The sequence below is a fragment of the Pongo abelii genome, chromosome 1 (genome assembly GCF_028885655.2).
Source record: "Pongo abelii isolate AG06213 chromosome 1, NHGRI_mPonAbe1-v2.0_pri, whole genome shotgun sequence".
Taxonomy (NCBI): Eukaryota; Metazoa; Chordata; class Mammalia; order Primates; family Hominidae; genus Pongo; species Pongo abelii.
Genome location: NC_071985.2, coordinates 52,677,984 through 52,697,732, shown reverse-complemented (window position 1 = coordinate 52,697,732; position 19,749 = coordinate 52,677,984). Strand labels below are relative to the sequence as shown.

The following is a 19,749-nucleotide window of genomic DNA, read 5'->3' as shown; positions in this document are numbered from 1 at the left end:
ACATAGCTATATGCATTCCCATTGACTTCTGAACCACCATCAGTAAGTTTCATCTTAGTGGGAGTCCTTAGGCTGTCCCTTTCTCCAAATTTTGCCCTAAATTTTTGGCTGACTGGCCACTTTGTTGCTTGCCCCAGCTAATATACTCTACACATACTAATCTTCTCTACTTGCTTCCCACTGTTACCTCTTTGTATTCAATAGGATCCTTGGGCAGGGACTTTTCCACGCTATAAAGTCACTCCCCTCCAGTGGGGCAGCAGAGCTTACAGTCCACACAGACTGCTTGCCTATCCAGGGTTCAACTTCTGAGCCACAGAACTGGGCTGTGAGACAAAGGTGGATAAAAGCAGCCACTCTTTTTTACTGAGATTCATGTGGACTTTCTGGAATAAATATTTCCCAACAGTATGCTCTTTGGCCAATTTCTAGAGATTATTTTTGTAATTTTTGCCAGTTTTATTGCTGCCTTTTGGTGGTGAGTGAATATACCAAGACCCATAAATACCCATTCTCAAAGTCCCATCTGAACAAAATTATTTTGAAGTAAAATTTGTTCAAAAATTTTGGGAACCATTACAGACCAAAAATTATTCTTGATTTGACTTTTTACAGTCTACAAAATATGAAAACTATTAAGAAGTTATCTCATCCTTTTTTTTTTTTTTTTGAGACGGAGTCTCTCTCTGTCACCCTGGCTGGAGGGGAGTGGTGCAATCTCAGCTCACTGCAAACTCTGCCTCCCAAGTTCACGCCATTCTCTGCCTCAGCCTCCCAAGTAGCTGGGACTACAGGCACCCACCACCACGCCCAGCTAATTTTTGTATTTTTAGTAGAGATGGGGTTTCACCATGTTAGCCAGGATGGTCTGAAGTTACCTCATTCTTAATACCAGTTTTAAGTGGAATTTATAACTAGAACAGTGATGCTGTTATGTTAAGATGAGGACTGATCACCTTCACTTGCTTGCTTATTGATGTAGCTGAACTCTTGGCTAGAAAAAAGAAGGGGCTTCCTCTTTCCTCTTCAATGGCCCATTTCTGAATATTCCAAACTCAGAGACTCAGGGACCACAACAAGGAAACTGAACAGCTTTTATTTTGCTCGAGTTAATATTACATGATAAACTCAGAGTATTATTGTGAAAACACTGATTAGACACTATTTGCTTATTTTGCACAACCCTCCATGAACTTTGATGTTTACCACAAAGGACTTTACTAAACTAGCTTCCAGTTAGTACACTGAAATTCAAAGTCATGCTCATAACTGTTAATGAAAGCAGATTCAAAGCAACACCACCACCACTGAAGTATTTTTAGTTATATAAGATTGGAACTACCAAGCATGTGGCTCATGGTCAGTGTAATTCTAATCTCACGGATATCCTCTGTTGGGGGAGAAGGTAAGTTCAAAACGGACCTGAATATTTAGTTCCTTTTTCAGATTCATTTATCAGTTTTTGTGTGTATGCTTACATATTTTTAAATGAATAAATGGATGAAAATATTTTAAATGAGTTATAATATTAATCTATTTTATGGAAATACTTTCTAACATGCAATTAGCAGGAAAATAGAATAAAATTAGTTCTCTCCATCCTCTAAGTTGCAAAGGTAAATGGCCACCAAATAGAGAATGTAAAGAGGAATTAAATGAGGGAAAATCTGCCATAATAATGGTGGCAAGGTGAAGTATTAGTGTAATTCTGCATAAACTCTGCAATGCCACTAAACAGAAAAATCAATCTCAAAAAGATTTGGCCACCTTCAAAATGCTTTTTGGATTTTATTTTCCTAGATTTGATCATTTAAATTTTAAAGGTCATTAAATTGGAGGAATTCCCATTTCAATCTAATTATCCTTCAACAGAGGGAAATATATTTTACTGAAACAATAGAAAATATCATGTATATATAAACCAGTGAACTGTCAAGAAATTGTTTCTTCTGAGCTCTTAAATGTCAAGAATGAAGTAATGTATCACCTCTTTATTAATACTACAAACTGCTTCTTACGATATTTTATAAATGGTCCCATTTTATTTCATGTTGAAATTAAGGCCACCATATCAAAGGAATTGCAAACAAAATCTCCACCAAGTTCTAGGATACTAAATAAACTATGTCTGTACATGGAAGTTTGATCACTATGCTTTACCCTTTGATTTCCAGAAAGTTTTAACTTTACTGTTTTGCTCTTTCCTAATGTTTACAGACCTTTGAAGTTTTATTTGAACAGTTTCTCGTCAGTCCTGACATAAGAGAAAAACATGAACAATAAAATGCTTTCCTTTAAATATTTGCCCTTAGAAATGTTGCAAAATATTATTTCTATTGGCTTGAAATTCTTTTTTTTTTTTTTTTTGAGATGGAGTTTCACTCTTGTTTCCCAGGCTGGAGTGCAATGGTATGATTTCGGCTCACCACAACTTCCATCTCCTGGGTTCAAGCAATTCTCCTGCCTCAGCCTCCCAAGTGGCTAGGATTACAGGCATGCACCACCATGCCTGACTGATTTTTTATTTTTAATAGAGATGGGGTTTCTCCATGTTGGTCAGGCTGGTCTCGAACTCCTGACCTCAGGTGATCCGCCCACCTCGGCCTCCCAAAGTGTTGGGATTGCAGGCACGAGCCACCACACCTGGCCCTTGAAATTCATTTTATTTTGTTTTCACTTTTAATGCTGAGTTGTAATCACAGGAGTGCGATTGTATGAGTGTATTTGATTTTTCTTAAGTCTGTGTTTATGGTATTTATTAAGTGGCTTATACACCTATTACACATGGCATTACACAAGGATTTCTAAATAGGGGGGAAGCAGTGGAAAATAAGTGAAAAATATGAGAGAAATATATAGAATTTTGACAATTCCTAACCCTCCCCCACCAAAAAAATGTTCAAGCTTCAATCCAGTCTCTGGGAGAAACTTCAGTGAAATTCTATCTAAAGGTTGCCTAGATGTTAAATGATCTGTAAGTGTGTGTTACACTGTCGTTTAGGTGTCTATTGAGAGACATGCCAAACAGCAAAAACAACACACTGAAGCAACACATTTTTATACATAGAAAACTGCATGCTTCCAGTAGCAAAATATTTATCAAGCAATATGTTGTGCTTCATGTAGCAAAGAAACTGGAAGAAAATGACAACCCTAACCATACCTCACTGCAACTTATAGTGTCCTAAAGAAAAGCAAAACATAAATAGGCAAATAAATTGCAAGGCTATATATAGGTGACTGTGAGTGTGTGTGTGTGAGTGTGTGTGTGTGTATAAACAGTCATGCATCACTTAATGATAGGGACACGTTCTGAGAAGTGCGTCCTTAGGTGATTTCCTTCTTATTCAAACATTATAGAGTGGACTTACACAAACCTAGGTTTTATAGCCTACTACGTAACTAGGCCATATGGTATAGCTTGTCGCTCCTAGGCTGCAAACCTGTACAGCATGTTACTGTACTGAATACTATCGGCAATTGTAGCACAATTGTAAGTATATGTTTATCTAAATATAGAAAAGTACAATAAAAATACAGTATAAAACATTAAAAACGACAGACTTGTATAGGGCTTTTACCATGAATAGGATGTGCAGGACTGAAAGTTGCTCTCAGAAAGTCATTACATGAGTGGTGAGTGAATGTGATGGCTTAGGACATCACCATACACTACTAGAGGTGGTATAAACACTGTATACTTAGGGTAAACTAATTTATTTTATTTTATTTATTTATTTATTTCAATAGTTTTGGGCGAGCAGGAGGTTTTTGGTTACATGGATAAGTTCTTTAGTGCTAATTACTGAGCTTTTGATGCACCCAGGACAGACTAAATTTATTTCAAACTTTTCTTCGATAATAAATTAACCTTAGTTTATGTTAACCTTTTTACTTCATCAACTTTAATTTTTGTGTCTTTTGAGATAATATTTAGCTTAAAAAAACATTGTAGAGGTGTACAAAAGACTTTTTCTTTCTGTTCTTGTGCTATAAGCTTTTATCTTTTAAATATTTTACATATTTATTTACTTTTTGAATCTTTTTGTTAAAAACAGACACAACCACACACATTATCCTCGGTCTACAAAGGGTCAGGATCATCAGTATCACTGTCTTCTTCCTCCGCTCTTGTCCCACTTGAAGGTCTTCAGGGCAGTAACAGGCATGGAGCTGTCCTCTCCTATGACAACAAAGGTTTCTTCTGGAATAGTTCCTGAAGGACCTGCCTCAGGAAAAATTAACTGTTTTACAGTTAATTTTTTTAATGAATAGAAGAAGTGAACTATAAAATACTGATAACAATTATACTATATGAAATACATTAACCAGTAACACTTCTATATTATCATCATCAAGTATTACGTACTGTACAAAATTGTGTGTGGCATATTTTTATGTGACTAGCAATGCTGTAGGTTTGTTTACACCGGCATTGCCACAAACATGTGAGTAATATATTTCACTGCAATGTTATGATGGCTATTAGGTGATAGGAATTTTTCAACTACACTATAATCTTATGGGTCCGCTGTCACATAAGCGGTCAGTCATTGACCAAAATGTCATTATGTGGTGAATATCTGTACGACTGTATATATGTATGTGTGTGTGTGTGTGTGTATATATATATCCCAGAAGAAATATATTCATAATATTCTATCAGAATGTTGAGACAAGAAAAATTATTTTCTACTTTTGAAGTGGGTGGTTGTGTAAAGGAAGCTTGCAAAAAGACATTAGCACTCCTAGCTAGCACCATTGCAGATATGCACAATGAATATTTGATGAATGTCATAGAGTTAGTTCTGAAGCATAGGTACAATATAACTGGGTGATGAAAACCAAGTTATTCTGGATAGCAAAGAATATGTAGGTACAAATGTATGAAAATAAACTACTATAATTTTGGAGGAGTGAAGGATAATTGAGAGTTATGGTAGGTTAATATTATCAAGACGGGAGTGTTTCCCTCAATACCTTTACCAAAACTATCTAATGTCAAATTTTAAACAGTTAAATAATCAATTTCAGGTTTCACAGGGTGAAAATATTTCAAATATTGTGCAACATTAAACATTACTTCTAGATAGATGAAAAAGAGAAATTTCTCTTGATTTATCCGCTTAATTTCTGCACACATCTTCCAAATAAGATGAAAAATAAAATTATTTCTTATGCAGCAGTACTATATTGCAAAAAGATTTTGACATAAAAACAAAGAGCAGTATTATATTGACGAAATATCTTGAGCTAAATACGTACTCAAAGATAAAGTATATCAAACCCATAGAACGTACAGCATCAAGAGTGAACCCCAACATAAACTATGAACTTTGGGTGATAATTATATTGACAGTGAGGGAGGTTATGCATGTGGTAGGGAAGAGGAAGTGGTATACAGGAAATCTCTACCTTCCACTCAATTTTGCTGTGAAAAACCTGTTAATAAAATATAAAGTTTGATTAAAAAAAAGTGTGTATATATATGTATGTGTACCCAAAGAAAGAGTCAAAAAGTATGAAGATTTCACCCATTTTCTACATTGTTTTAATTTATCTTGCACCATCGTGTGTATGGATGTATATATACATATATACATTAGTCCTTTAGTATCCTCAAGGAATTGGTTCCAGGACTCTACCCACCCCCAGTAGATAGCAAAATCCAAGGATACACAAGTCTCTAAGAGAGAATGATGCAGTATTTGTACATAACCTGTGCATATCCTCCCATACAATTATTTTATTTTAATTTTCTTTTGAGGCGGAGTCTTGCTCTGTCGCCCCCAGGATGGTGTTTAGTGGCATGATCTCGGCTCACTGCAACATCCCCCTCCTGGGTTCAAGTGATTCTTCTGCCTCAGCCCCTCGGGTAGCTGGGATTACAGGCGTGCACCACCACGCCTGGCTAATTTTTGTATTTTTAGTAGAGATGGGGTTTCACCATGTTGGCCAGGCTGGTCTCAAACTCCTGACCTCAAGTGATCCACCCACCTCAGCCTCCCAAAGTGCTGGGATTACAGGCATGAGCTACCACACCCAGCCCTCTCATACAATTTAAGTAATCTCTAGATTATTTATAATACCTAATACAATGTAAATGCTATACAAATAGTTGTTATATTGTATTTTTAATTGCATTATTTTTATTGTTTTATTGTCTTTTTATTGTTTTTTTCCCGAATATTTTTGATCTGCAGTTGGTTGAATCAGAGGATGTGAAACCAGTGGGGCTGACCATATATATATATATACAAGTACAAATATATAAATACAAATACACAAATACGTATTTGTATATACAACATTAACCAGAATTTAGCTCTAACTTTATCTTGAGTTGTTCTTAGTGATTTTCTTTATTCTCTCAATTATTTCCACTGAAACTATATTAACTTTGTAACCAGAAAATGTTCAAAATGATATTAATAAACAAAAAACAAAACTAACTACCCAACATCTTTTCTGCACCAGAAAAAAAATAGGACAGAGTTTCTGGTGGAGATACCTATGACAATCAATAAGAATAGAGAAAAGAAGTAAATTGAGAGCTAAGAAAAACCCTATCACTCCTCTACTGTATACTATGTAGATCAGGAAGATTTGCTACTCTTACACTCTGCCTTCATTCTTAAATTGTTGTGTGAGGGTTTTCTTCTTGAAGACATTGCAGGAGAGTTCATATTTCATGTCACTCCAAAATATAAATTTTATATTCATTAACAATTACCTCCTCAAATACTCATGTACTCTTAATTAGTGATGTCTTTTCATTCCTAATTTGGACACTGGAAAGCATTTAAGCTAAAGGCATTTAAGCTAAATGAAAGAAAAAAACTAAACGAGATGATTAAAATATAATCTAGTGATTTATTTATGTAGCTTATTATGTAATTCTTCAGTTTTGTGTTATTTTTCCAGCAACGTTCTGTGATTTTCCAAAAATAAACCATGGAATTCTATATGATGAAGAAAAATATAAGCCATTTTCCCAGGTCCCTACAGGGGAAGTTTTCTATTACTCCTGTGAATATAATTTTGTGTCTCCTTCAAAATCCTTTTGGACTCGCATAACATGCACAGAAGAAGGATGGTCACCAACACCAAAGTGTCTCAGTGAGTAAATGCCCTGTTCATTAAATGGATGTCATTCAGTGAATAGAGAAGGATGTGCCAGACAAGATCATAAGGTCTTGATAATCACAGGTGCAGTGACCAGAGGAGCTGGAAAGATGGGAGATGTAGCCCTTCTATTTTGAGATGGCTCCTATGAGAATCAATGAAGAATAAATATGTCAACTGTCTTGCATTAACTGGAAATGCTCTACATGTTGAAATATATTAATTTTTTTAAACTGATGATTAATATATTTGACTGCTAATATTTCTTTACTAATATTCATTTGGCAGCAGCCTGATCATAGTTTTCCTTTTAAATGTCATTTTTATACATATTCTGTTTTGAATTTACCATTCTTTTGCATATTACAAGGAGGTTTAGCATTTTCACTTTTATATTTCAATAAATAATTTCTTTGGTCCTTCAAAGTGTAGCTATATTAACCCTCCAATAAATGTAGAGAGCAGACTCCAATGATAACAGGTGTATTGAAAGAGAAAACAATTGGGAGACAGATAGATGAGGCAACAAAGGAGATAGCAATAATCTTTCTCCTAAGAAACATTTATGAGAGTTAAGAGAGAAATAGATATATGAAGATGTTCTTTTGTCCCTAAAAGAGTTTATAAACATAAAATATTTCATTATAAAAAACATAGAGCAACAACATGAAATATTTTCTTCTATATATACATATAAAAGAACCAAAAATATATTTCATCATATATATAGTAGCATGACTTAACTTCTTTTGAAAATGTTTATATTTGATTTCAGCTTTGAAAGCTTTCCTTTTTGGTTTTTTGTTTGTTTGTTTGTTTTGTTTTGTTTTGTTTTTGAGACAGAGTCTCGTTCTGTCACCCAGGCTGGAGTGCAGTGGTGCCATCTCGACTCACTGCTACCTCTGCCTTCTAGGTTCAAGTGATTCTCCTGTCTCAGCCTCCAGAGTAGCTGGAATTACAAGTGTGCACCACTATGCCCGCTAATTTTTGTATTTTTAGTAGAAACAGGGTTTCACTATGTTGGCCAGGCTGGCCTCGAACTCCTGGCCTCAAATGATCCACTTGCCTCAGCCTCCCAAAGTGTAGGGATTACCAGCTTGAGCCACTTCACCCGGTTTATTAAAATATTTTAAAGTGCAGTTGTACTTTTTCTTTGCTACTTCCATCTTGTCTATTAATCCGTTTTTGATCTTTAGGACTGTGTTTCTTTCCTTTTGTGGAAAATGGTCATTCTGAATCTTCAGGACAAACACATCTGGAAGGTGATACTGTACAAATTATTTGCAACACAGGATACAGACTTCAAAACAATGAGAACAACATTTCATGTGTAGAACGGGGCTGGTCCACTCCTCCCAAATGCAGGTCCACTGGTAAGTACAATGCTGTTCTCTCAGATGCTGTTATATATTATAAAGTTTAAAAGAAATAAATCTTTTTTTTACAGATTAAATATAGGTTAAATAAATATAGGTTTTACCGCATACTTCTATCATTATTCATTTGATTCTCAGCTCCAATTGTGTCTAAGTGGATGTGCAATAACATAGTTTGCCTACTTATATAAATCAAATATATGTGATAAGTAAAAATGTTAGACAAGAATACACCTTGAAGATAATCCCTTGAAGTTTAAGTAATACCTGTGTGTGGTTTATAGTATCAGGTTAGTTGACAAGAAATGGTTACAAAACTGATGTATTGAAGTGAAAATAAGTCGAATTCTAGTTAAAATGTCTTATAAGTAAGACAGCACTTAATATTTATCTTTATTTAAATTCATATGCTCTATTCGATAAATCATCAATTCCTAAGTTTTAGAAAGTCCATACTTCTGAGAGGTATGTTTATTTGTGAGTAGCTTCGCATTTGGAAAACGATTCTTTTGGAAACCTATGGTATAAATGATGGCACTTTCCAGTCCTGTGTGAACTCTTGTAATTCTTCATCTTTATAGCTCCTCAGTAATTGTTCTTTGCCCAGCCCAATACAATTCCGTCCTACACTTGCACAGCTCAGTATTCAACGAAAAACACAAGGAGCGCCATGGAGACTTCTATAGATCTTTCTCTTCATACCACTTTCTCTCTGCTGCTATGCCCAGTAACTTCTGGCCACCATAGTCTCCAAGACTGACCTTATTAGTCTCAACTAAAGAAGACCACTGAGTTCTTGCTGGGTTCTCCCTCACAGCACAGAGTCTAGAAAAGGCCTCCCAGCAAACAGATGGGGCTGTGTGCTATGGTAGTTTGGGATTTCGAGGTTTTTTCATTTTCTTAGTCATCACGGTCATGTGCTGGGTGATTTTTGGTGTTCTTGAAATACGTTTTGTACAGTTTTCTAATTTTTTTCCAGTGGGAGGCTATGTTGATACCAGCTACTCCATCCTATCAGGAAATAGAATCCATGGTATGCTTTTCAAAAGATGTTATGTTATCAAATATTATTCCACATCTTCAATTCTCAATTTTAAACCTCTAGAGCAGGGCACAGTGGTGTGTGCCTGTAGTCCCAGCCACTGGGAAGGCTGAAGCAGGAGGATCACTTGAGCCCAGGTGTTCAAGGCCGCAGTGAGCTATGACTGCACCAGTGCACTCCAACCTGGGCAATAGAGTGAGACCCTGTCTTCACTAAATTTATACTTTTAGAAAATTGAGTCTTCTTAAAACAGCTGAAACTGACAGTTTTTCAGTAAACAGTGAAGTCATAGCCTCTTTCTATTACTAGAGGATTAAACATTATTAACATTTGCAAAAAAAAAAAAAAAGAACAAATGTTATGAATACCAGAAAATTCCAGTGATTGAATAGGGTTTAGGATTTATAGGTTTCAGTGATGGCATAAATATTTCCATGCTCTCTCTATGTCATGAACAAGCTCTCTTCATTTCGTGGGATGATGGCTATTGTCAGCCCAACAATTATAATTTAGAAGCTTGACAAATTAAGTTTGACCAGCTGTATCCCATACAAGCTAGCTCTTGTGTACAGTCTATAAGACTTTGTTAGGCTTTGATTAAGTCTGTTGCTTTGTGACACAAAAAATATCCTGGGTTAATTCATGTTTTCCCCATCTAAGAACTAGAATCAACCATACCTCCAGTAAGTTCTGGTTCCATTCAGTGCGTAATGACATTTAGAAACTAAGTTGCCAAAATAAACTTGCTTCAAAACTTAGCAAATTTTATTTAATCTGACAAAGAACACATCTTTTTGTTCAAGTTCTCAGAATATTGCTACCTTTCCCTCTCTGCCTGTCACTTATTCCAAAAGCGTAAGGCAACATATTGAGGTTATCAGAGTAGATGGAGGAAGTCAGAATCTCCAAAGTGGAAGAATTTAGTGAACACTCTATGTCCAAGGTTGAATGGTAGCTCAAGAACACTGTGGAGAGTTAATAAAGTTTCAGGGCAACTGGACTCCTAACGATAGCTGCACAGTCTGTTTTTTCACATAAGGTAACATTTTGCAAGTTATGGTAATCCATGTTGCAGGGATTAGTACAGCGCAATCTCTGGGGGCTGTTATTCCATTTACAACACCATGCAATAACCATATATGAATAAAGCAGCTGGGAAACCCTACATCAGCCAAGATCATTTATTTATTTATTTATTCATTTATTTATTTACTTATTTACTTATTTATTTTTTTGAGACAGAGTCTCACTGTGTTGCCCGGGCTGGAGTACAATGGTGGGATCTTGGCTCCCTGCAAATTCTACCTCCAAGGTTCAAGCGATTCTTGTGCCTCAGCCTCCTGAGTAGTTGGGATTACAGGCATATGTCACCACACCCAGCTAATTTTTGTATTCTTAGTAGAGCCAGGGTTTCACCAAATTGGCCAGGCTGGTCTCCAACTCCCAACCTCAGGAGATCCACCAACCTTGGTCTCCCAAAGTGCTGACGTTACAGGCATGAGCCACTGTACCCACACAGATCAATTATTTTCAATGGCATTTTGTTTTTACAGTTAGATTTTTTAAAAGATGATAATCAATAAAGAATTGCCATCCAAATATTGGAATAAAATACAGAGATTTAGGGATACAAGTTTTATATAAGTGAAATGAGTCACATTCTAGTGGGATTTGCTTGAGTAAACTGCAATCAAACCATTAAAGTGCCAATAACAGTACATAAAACTAGTTACTTTAAATAATATTTATGGGATTATTAGAAAATATTTCAAATTTTTTGTATATACTTGATTTATTCAGATTATTTACTTTGTCTTGAATGTCAATTATGTAGTTTACATAAGAATTAATATATACTTTTATAAACTAACCATTAATGAAAGATGATTAAATAAGAAAAATAAACACATATTCATATACATAACTATTTCTAATTGAATCAGAAGATATTCATAATGAGTTGCTTTTTATAAACATACTAGTGATGGAGTTGAGAATAATGCAAAGGTTCAAAAAACCTAGAAGATGGGTTTTTTAGAAAGTCTGATATTTAGTTACCCGTTTGGTAAAACTGGGAATAATTTGCTTTATAATTTCCCTCCAACTTTCTGCCCATATGGGCGAAATTGGCCAAAAGAAAGGGGCTACAGTCCCCATACAAGTTCAAAACCCAGCAGGGCACTCCTTAAATCTTAAATCTCCAAAAAAGTTCTCATTTGACTCCTCGTCTCACATCCAGGACACACTGATGCAAGGGGTAGGCTTCCAAGGCCTTGGGTAGCTCCACTTCTGTGGCTTTGCAGGGTTCAGCCCCCAGGGCTGCTCTCATGGGCTGGCATTGAGTGCCTGCAGCCTTTCCAGGTGCATAGTACAAGGCTGTTGGTGTATCTACTATTCTGTGGTCTGGAGGAGAGTAGTCCCTACTCAAAGCTCCACTAGGCAGTGCCTCAGTGGTGACTCTATGTGGGGGTTCCAACCCTACATTTCCCTTCCACACTGCCCTAGCAGAGGTTCTCCATGAGGACTCCACCCCTGCAGACTTCTGCCTGGACATGCAGGAATTTCCATACCACCTCAGAAATCCAGGAAGAGGTTCCCACCTGGAACCAAAAAAAAGCTCAAATCTTGTCTTCTGTGCACCCATAGGCACAACACCATATGGAAGCTGCCAAGGTTCAATGTTTGCACCTTCTAAAAAAAATGACCTGAGCTATATGTTGGCCCCATTTAGCCACGGCTGGAGCTGAAGCAGCTAGGACTCAGCAGGGCACCAGGTCCTGAGGCTGCACACAGCAGCAGGGCCCAGGCCCATGAAAATATTTTTCCCTCCTAGGCCTTTGGGCCTGTGATGGGAAAGCCTCAAAGATCTCTGACATGCCCTGGAGTCATTTTCCCCATTGTCTTAGGCTATTAACATTTGGCTGTTTGTAACTTAAGCAAATTTCTGCATCAGGATTGAATTACTCCCCAGAATATGAGTTTTTCTCTTCTACCACATGGTCAGGCGGCAAATTTTGCAAACTTTTATACTCTGTCACTCTTGAACATTTTGCTGCTTAGAAATTTCCTACTCCAGTTACCCTAAATCATCTCTCTCAACTTCAAAGTTCCACAGATCTCTAGGGCAGGGGCAAATTGACACTAGTCTCTTTGCTACAGCATAGCAAGAGTGACCTTTGCTCCAGTTCCCAATAATTTCCTCGTCTCCATCTAAGACCACTTCAGCCTGGACTTCATTGTCCATATCTCTATAAGCATTCTGGTCAAAACCATTGAACAAGTCTCAAGGGAGTTCCAAACTTTCCCTCATCTTCCTGTCTTCTTCTGAGCCCTCTAAGCTGTTCCAACCTCTGCCTGTTACCCAGTTCCAAAGTCACTTCCACATTCTCAGGTATCTTTATAGCAGTGCCCACTGTACCCATCTACTGTATTTGTCCATTGTCACACTGCTATAAAGAACTTCTCCAACCTGGGTAATATATCAGTAAAATAGGTTTGGCCGGAAATGGTGGCTCACACCTGTAATCCTAGCACTTTGGGAGACTGGGGCAGGTGAATCACTTGAGGTCAGGAATTTGGGACTAGCCTGAGCCACATGGTGAAGCTCTGTCTTTGATTAAATATAAAAATTAGCTAGGCATGGTGGTGCACACCTGTAATCTTAGCTATTCGAGAGGCTGAGGCAGGAGAATCGCTTGAGCTGGGGAGGCAGAGGCTGCAATGAGCTGAGATAGTGCCACTGTACTGCAGTCTGGGCGACAGAGCAAGACTCTGTCTCAAAAAAATAATAATAATAAATAAATAAAATAGGTTTAATTGACTCACAGTTCCACATGGCTGTGGCTTCAGAAAACTTACAATTATGGCAGAAGCGGGGGCAGGCACTTCTTCACAAGGCAGCAGGAGAGAGACAAGCGGGCAAAGGAGGAACTTCCAAACACTTATAAAACCATCAGATCTCATGAGAACTCAATCACTATCATGAGAACAGCATGGGGGAAGCCATCCCCATGATCCAACCACCCCCCACCAGGTCTCTGCCTCAATACCTGGGGATTACAATTCAAGATAAGATATGAGTGGTGTGAGTGGAGACACAAAGCCTAACTATATCAGGTGGCAAGTATGTGCAATAAATGATGTGAATGCAAAAAAGAGCAATCTCAAGTGCTCCAGCTACCAATATCTCCTCAGTCTTCTAATATCACTCCCTTCTTGTATTTTTGAGAGATTTGGAATAATTTAATGTAATTAAGTCAAAATAGCTGATATATTTTTTCAAGTTATGAGAAAAATATTGTATAGTATTAGTTGGTTCTACATGTCACTATTTATTTATGCCTTATGGTCAATCTGGGAAGTGTTCAGTCATTTTTTTGTTTTCAGCCCAGTACTTTTTCTCTTCTCTTTCTGGATTGCCTCTCCTTATTTGTTGTTGTTTGTTGTATTCTAAAGGTCTCTAAGCTCAGTTCAGCTTTCTGTTTTCAGTCTATTTTCAGACTGGGTAATTAATATTGCTCTGTATTGAAGTTCATGAATTTATTCATCTGTCATCCCCCAATGTATTATTAAGCCTATCCAGTGGATGTTTTTTAATTCTTGTTTTACTATTTGGGTTTATAATTCCTATTGGATTTTTTAAAGCATCGTCAATTTCAACATCTGTGTCTTCTTAGTGTTGTCTTTTGTTATTAATAATTGTCTTTTCCCTTTTGAGAGTTTCCTGGTCCTTAATATGAAGAGTAATTTTTAAATTTATTCCAGATATTTTAGGTGTTATATTTTTAGTACTGGATTGCAAAAAATCTTATTTGGCAGGTTCCATTGCTGCCATGCTGGGTATAAGCCCAGGTTTCCCATTTGGCTTCTGCTGACATCATGGGTAAAGGGAGAGGTGTCTTGTTACTTGACCATGTGGGTAGAAGTCTAGGTTCCTCAGTTGACCTCTGTTTATCTGGAAGTGTGGAGGGTGGTCACTGGCTTCTTAGGATCTTTCCTACAGTATGTAAGTTATTGTTAAAAATGATTCTTGTCTTGTAAGGCTGCTCTTTTCCTGGGCTTTTGGGTATAGAAAGTAGGCTCTTCTGGGGATTTTCTTTTTTTGTCTGAACCTCATATCAATACTGGGTTGCAGTCTTCTCCAGTGTCCTATCCAGGATACAAAGGAGTCCAAAAGAAAACCCACACAACACCCTGCTGTGTCATTCCTTGAGTTGTGAAGTCTCCAGCCACATCAAATTCTCTACATCTTTCAGAGTCTTTTTATGTTCTTTTCCTTTTTTTTTTTTACATTGTGTTCAAAATTTGAGTTGTACTTAGCATAAGGAAAAGGTAGAAAAGTTTGTTCCTCATTTTGCCAATACCAAGAATCCAGCAATTCCCTTTTACTTTCTATTAATTTGTATTCTTAAAATTTTTCAAGGAGTTAATGTTTCTTTTGTAAGGCAAACGAAAATAAAGAAGGAAATGACTACAGGCCCAATAAACTCCAAAGAATGTTGAATTTAAAATAAGAAACTTTCTGTGTTTTGTCATAGCTTTCTATCTGTTTAGCATGTATTCATTTAGAAAAACATTTCTTAATCCTGGAATACTATAAGCTGTCATCTTTCTTAATGCTGTATGTGTTCATTGAGTGAGGAGAAAAGAACTTAAAATTTAACTTTCAGTTCGTAGGATAAATTTTACTCCAGGAATCATTTCATTCAGCACAAATCACAAAAGCCCTGATAGAATATAAAGTGCCTTGTTTGTATTTGCCTTATTTGAACTTGTATTTTGATTTGCTCTCCCAGTAAATCAAATGATGGTTTTTTAGTTTCTGCAGAAAAATGTGGGCCCCCTCCACCTATTGACAATGGAGACATTACTTCATTCCCGTTGTCAGTATATGCTCCAGGTTCATCAGTTGAGTACCAATGCCAGAACTTGTATCAACTTGAGGGTAACAATCAAATAACATGTAGAAATGGACAATGGTCGGAACCACCAAAATGCTTACGTAAGTATTTTAATATTCTCATGGATTCTGGAAAAATCAGTGTGATGAGTCTGATATTTCACTGTTTGTAATAGAATTTTCACAGATTAACAAACAAGCATTCTGCTGAGTGCTTGCCTACCAAATGTTTATATGATAGAATGTAAAGTTTAGAAATTTTTCTCTTTATATTTATATTTTATTTAAAAACATTTAGTTGATAAATAAAAAGAATACATATTTATGTTCTACAACATGCTGATTTGATATATTTATAAAGCAATGATTACTATAAATTAATTAACACATTCATCACCACCTATGGTTACCATTGTGTGTAGGGGTGTGTGTGTGTGTGTGTGTGTGTGTGTGTGTGTGAGAGAGAGAGAGAGAGAGAGAGATGAGGACTCTTAAAATCTGCTCTCTTTTCAAATTTCAAGTAAATAATACCATATTATTAGCTATTAATGTCATTACCTTTCTCTATTTGATTCCCAGTTCTTGTTCATCTTATTACTGAAAGTTTGGATTCTTTCACCAATATCATAATCAAACAAAAACAGCAATGAGAGGTTCTAAAATGCAACTGTCTTAATATGACAATTGATGTTATGAATCTTTGGTAATAACATCAAATTATCATCCATTAAACATAGTACCTCATTTTTACATCATTTACCATTTTAACTTTACTTAAATCTATATTTTGTTTTTATAGCATTGGTTTGGAAAGGATTTTGAGAAATAATTCCTCAACCATCATACAACATTCTACTTGAAAACCTGAGAGCCTATGAAGATTTGCATACTACTTAATGTTTTATGTTCATTTTTTTCTACTTTCAGATCCATGTGTAATATCACAAGAAATTATGGAAAAATATAACATAAAATTAAAGTGGACAAACCAACAAAAGCTTTATTCAAGAACAGGTGACATAGTTGAATTTGTTTGTAAATCTGCATATTATCCAACAAAATCTCATTCATTTCGAGCAGTATGTCAGAATGGGAAACTGGTATATCCCAGTTGTGAAGAAAAATAGAATCAATGGCGTTACTATTAGTAAAACGCACACCTTTTTCTGAATTTACTATTAAATTTGTTGTCAATTTCATTTTTCAAGTACTGTTTTATTCATTTTTATTCATAAATAAAGTTTCGTGTTGATTTGTGAAAATGCAATTACAATCTGAGACATGTCACAATGGTGAAGACTATCTTCACCAAATCTAAGTAACAACCTAGGAATTGTCTTTTTTTTCTTTTTAAAAAAATTGACAATAACTGTATATATTCATGGGGTACATAGTAATGTTTCCATATATATAATGTATAATGGTCAGTTAGGGTAATTAGTATATCCATTATCTCAAATATTTTTCATTTCTTTGGATTAGGAGCATTAAATATTCTCCCTCCAGCTATTTGGTACTCCATAGTATATTATTGGTAACTGAAGGAATTATATCTAGATGTTACCCCAGGTATCTTGAAATGTCAATTCCTAACAGTCACGGCCTGGGAGCTCATGTTAGCCTTCTTTCAGAGCTTGCAACTATGTATATCCACATAACTAATCAAAATAATTTGTGTTTTGGTGAGAATTAGCAACTGCAATGGCTAGTTTTATGTGTCAACTTGGCTAGGCTATCAAGCCCAGTTATTTAATCAAATGTTAATCTAAGTGTTGCTGTGAAGGAGGTATTTTATAAATGGAGTTAATAACATCTACAATAAGTTGCCTTTAAGTAAAGATTACCCTTGATAATGTGGGTGGGTCACATTCAATCAATTGAAGCAGTTAGAGTCAAAACTTAGGCTTCCCAAAGAAGAAGAAATTCTACCTCAAGACTGTAACATCAACCCTTGTCTGAGCTTCTACTCCATTAGCCTGTGAATTTTGGACTTGCATATACCCACAAATTAAGTAAACTAATAGCATATAAATATCTCTCTCTATCTCATCTATCTACATACATCTCACACTGTACATTCTGTTTCTCTGGGAAACACTAATACATCATCTTACCACTTAATTTTTTTAACCAATTAAAATCTCTCACTATCTTCCTAGGATTTGTATCACTTAATATTCACTAGACAGGCTAGTTCAACCAACTATAAAATTCTCATTTAACAAGAACAACTAAGACCTGGTGAAGAGAGAACTTTTCCAAAGTCTGACTATAAGCTGGTAATTGAACTCACCACCAAATTACAAACCATTTATTTTAAAGAATCTGTGGTTAAAATTAACCTGGCAGGCACCAATATTTTTCTGTTTTGCAAAACAGACCATATATTTAATGTTATTTCTCTAGTATTTATGGTCATCTGATCTCTAAAACCTGGCTCTTGGAAGGTAGGATCTGTTGATGAAGGGTCAGACTGAAGGAGTGCCATGATTTAAACTGTATCTTCCCAAATCTCCATCAGAACCTTTGTCACACATTTTTGGTTCAAATATTTCTCTCAATATTGCTGGGTTAAATTGTTCATTTTCTTTACTTTCCACCATGAGATGTTTTAATTTCACCAAACTTGTTAGCAGCAACCAAGAAATTGTATTTCTACTAATTTCTCCATCATATTGTATCTTATTCTAAATACATTTTTTCACAAATTCTGGAGTCAAAGTCATATAATCCAAACTCCACTCCTACTATTCATCCAGGATAATCCTCCTCAGAGGATTTTCCCTTCAAAGAAAAAGTGGATTGGTAACACCCTGGCAATAGAAGTTTGTCAGACCCTCCATCCTACCCTTTTTTTAATTTCATGGTGCCTTTACCATCTCATGAAGAGGGTGAGAAGCTGAGTGTCCATTTCTGATACCACTCTGCAACTCCTACACTGCTCAGCTAACAGCACTGATCTTGCTTTCAGAACTAACAATTCACACTTTTACCTATCATTACGTTAACTTTTAAAAGTTATTTTAAACAGGAATAAATGTCAAGAGCATAGTGAGAATTGTAACTCCCACATGTGGCTTCTGACTGTCCAAATCTGTCCTCAGAATGCATGTGGCTAAGAGAGACAATAATTGATGAGTGTCTGTCATCTCTTAAGTTCCTCCATCTCTTGTATTTTATGAGTCAGTGAGCTCCCTCAGCTGCATCTTATGAAATCCAGTTATTTATTACACTTATTTTAGATGAACAACCTAAAAAGCATGATTTGAGCACCTTATCCCAGATTCTTATTTATCTTGGATCTGGTGTACAAGTTTCTCTTGCAAGAATTTTAACAAGAGTCACATTATCAGTCTTCTATGAAATTAAAGAAAACATCAGACTTGTTTTTAAACTTTTCTTAAAGAAACATGAAGAAAACCCAAAAACATGGGTGAGCACTATGTAGGTAAAGAAATAAAACAGTACAATTTCATCAGAAATACAATTTAACTTTGAAAACTGAAATTTAATATGATTTCTAAAATAGTTAAGACTTGGTTATATTTGATGTCACCAACGAAGATGAACTAGGTAAGTAATCATAATGGAGTACATTCTTAATTACAATCATTTTTATGACACGTATGTACCTCAGAGTGGAGATAATTAAAATATTAGCATGTAATGCAGCATAGTTACATTATGCAGATTAAAGATGTCCACAAATAATTTGAAAATCTTCTGACTAAGTGACCTATTTCCCCATCATCTTGAACTTGTGCTAACCCATGACTGCTTTGACCAATAGGATATAGTATAAGTATCTCTATGTCAATTATGGATAAAAGCTTTAAAAAAAAATAGCAGCTTGGTCTCTCGTAGCTTCTAACCAGTATGCGAGAATTCTTACTACCCTGTAGAGAGGCCCTGAGAGTGACAGAAGTCACCTGAACCCCAAATTTCACCCATTGTTGGCAAAGCACCAAATATGTGACTGAAGACATATTAAACCCTCAACTCCAGAATATGTACCAGATAAATAACATTGAACGTCTTTATTAATGCCCCAAAAAACAAAAGAATTATCCGTCTGAATCCCACCAAAATTACTGTCCCATAGAATTGTGAGATGTCATTAAACGGTGTATTAGAAAAGAATAAACATCTCAAAACACTAAACTAAGCTTACAATATAAGAAAGCAGGAGATAATATTAGTGCAGAAATCAATGAAGCAAATTCAATTTAGAAAAAAATCTATTTTAGTAATCTTCTCAAAGAACAAATGAAATGAACCAATGCTAATTCTTTCAGAAGAATAATAAA

General features: G+C 35.8%; 1 protein-coding gene across 3 annotated transcripts; it reads left to right on the top strand.

Annotated features, from left to right (window-relative positions):
- The first annotated feature begins 1,204 nt into the window (after nucleotides 1–1,204).
- Nucleotides 1,205–17,110, top strand: CFHR2 (complement factor H related 2). 3 transcript variants are annotated; one of them, XM_009239727.3, is made up of 5 exons: nucleotides 1,205–1,405; nucleotides 6,925–7,119; nucleotides 8,322–8,498; nucleotides 15,362–15,544; nucleotides 16,370–17,110. In XM_009239727.3, exons 1-5 carry the CDS (start codon nucleotides 1,348–1,350, stop codon nucleotides 16,567–16,569), a joined length of 813 nt encoding a protein of 270 aa, XP_009238002.1. In that variant the 5' UTR covers nucleotides 1,205–1,347; the 3' UTR covers nucleotides 16,570–17,110. The 3 variants fall into 3 exon arrangements, with proteins under 3 accessions (XP_009238002.1, XP_024103806.1, XP_054379853.1); XM_054523878.1 differs by lacking the exon at nucleotides 6,925–7,119 and having other exon boundaries at nucleotides 1,266–1,405; nucleotides 16,370–16,709; XM_024248038.1 differs by lacking the exons at nucleotides 6,925–7,119; nucleotides 8,322–8,498 and having other exon boundaries at nucleotides 1,235–1,405; nucleotides 16,370–16,715.
- Nucleotides 17,111–19,749: the final 2,639 nt, after the last annotated feature.

Coding starts and splice junctions, on each gene's coding strand:
- CFHR2 (XM_009239727.3), top strand. CDS start 1,348: ATGTGGCTCATGGTCAGTGTAATTCTAATCTCACGGATATCCTCTGTT. Junction 7,120..8,321: donor ACCAACACCAAAGTGTCTCA/GTGAGTAAATGC, acceptor TTTGATCTTTAG/GACTGTGTTTCTTTCCTTTT. Junction 8,499..15,361: donor TCCCAAATGCAGGTCCACTG/GTAAGTACAATG, acceptor ATGGTTTTTTAG/TTTCTGCAGAAAAATGTGGG.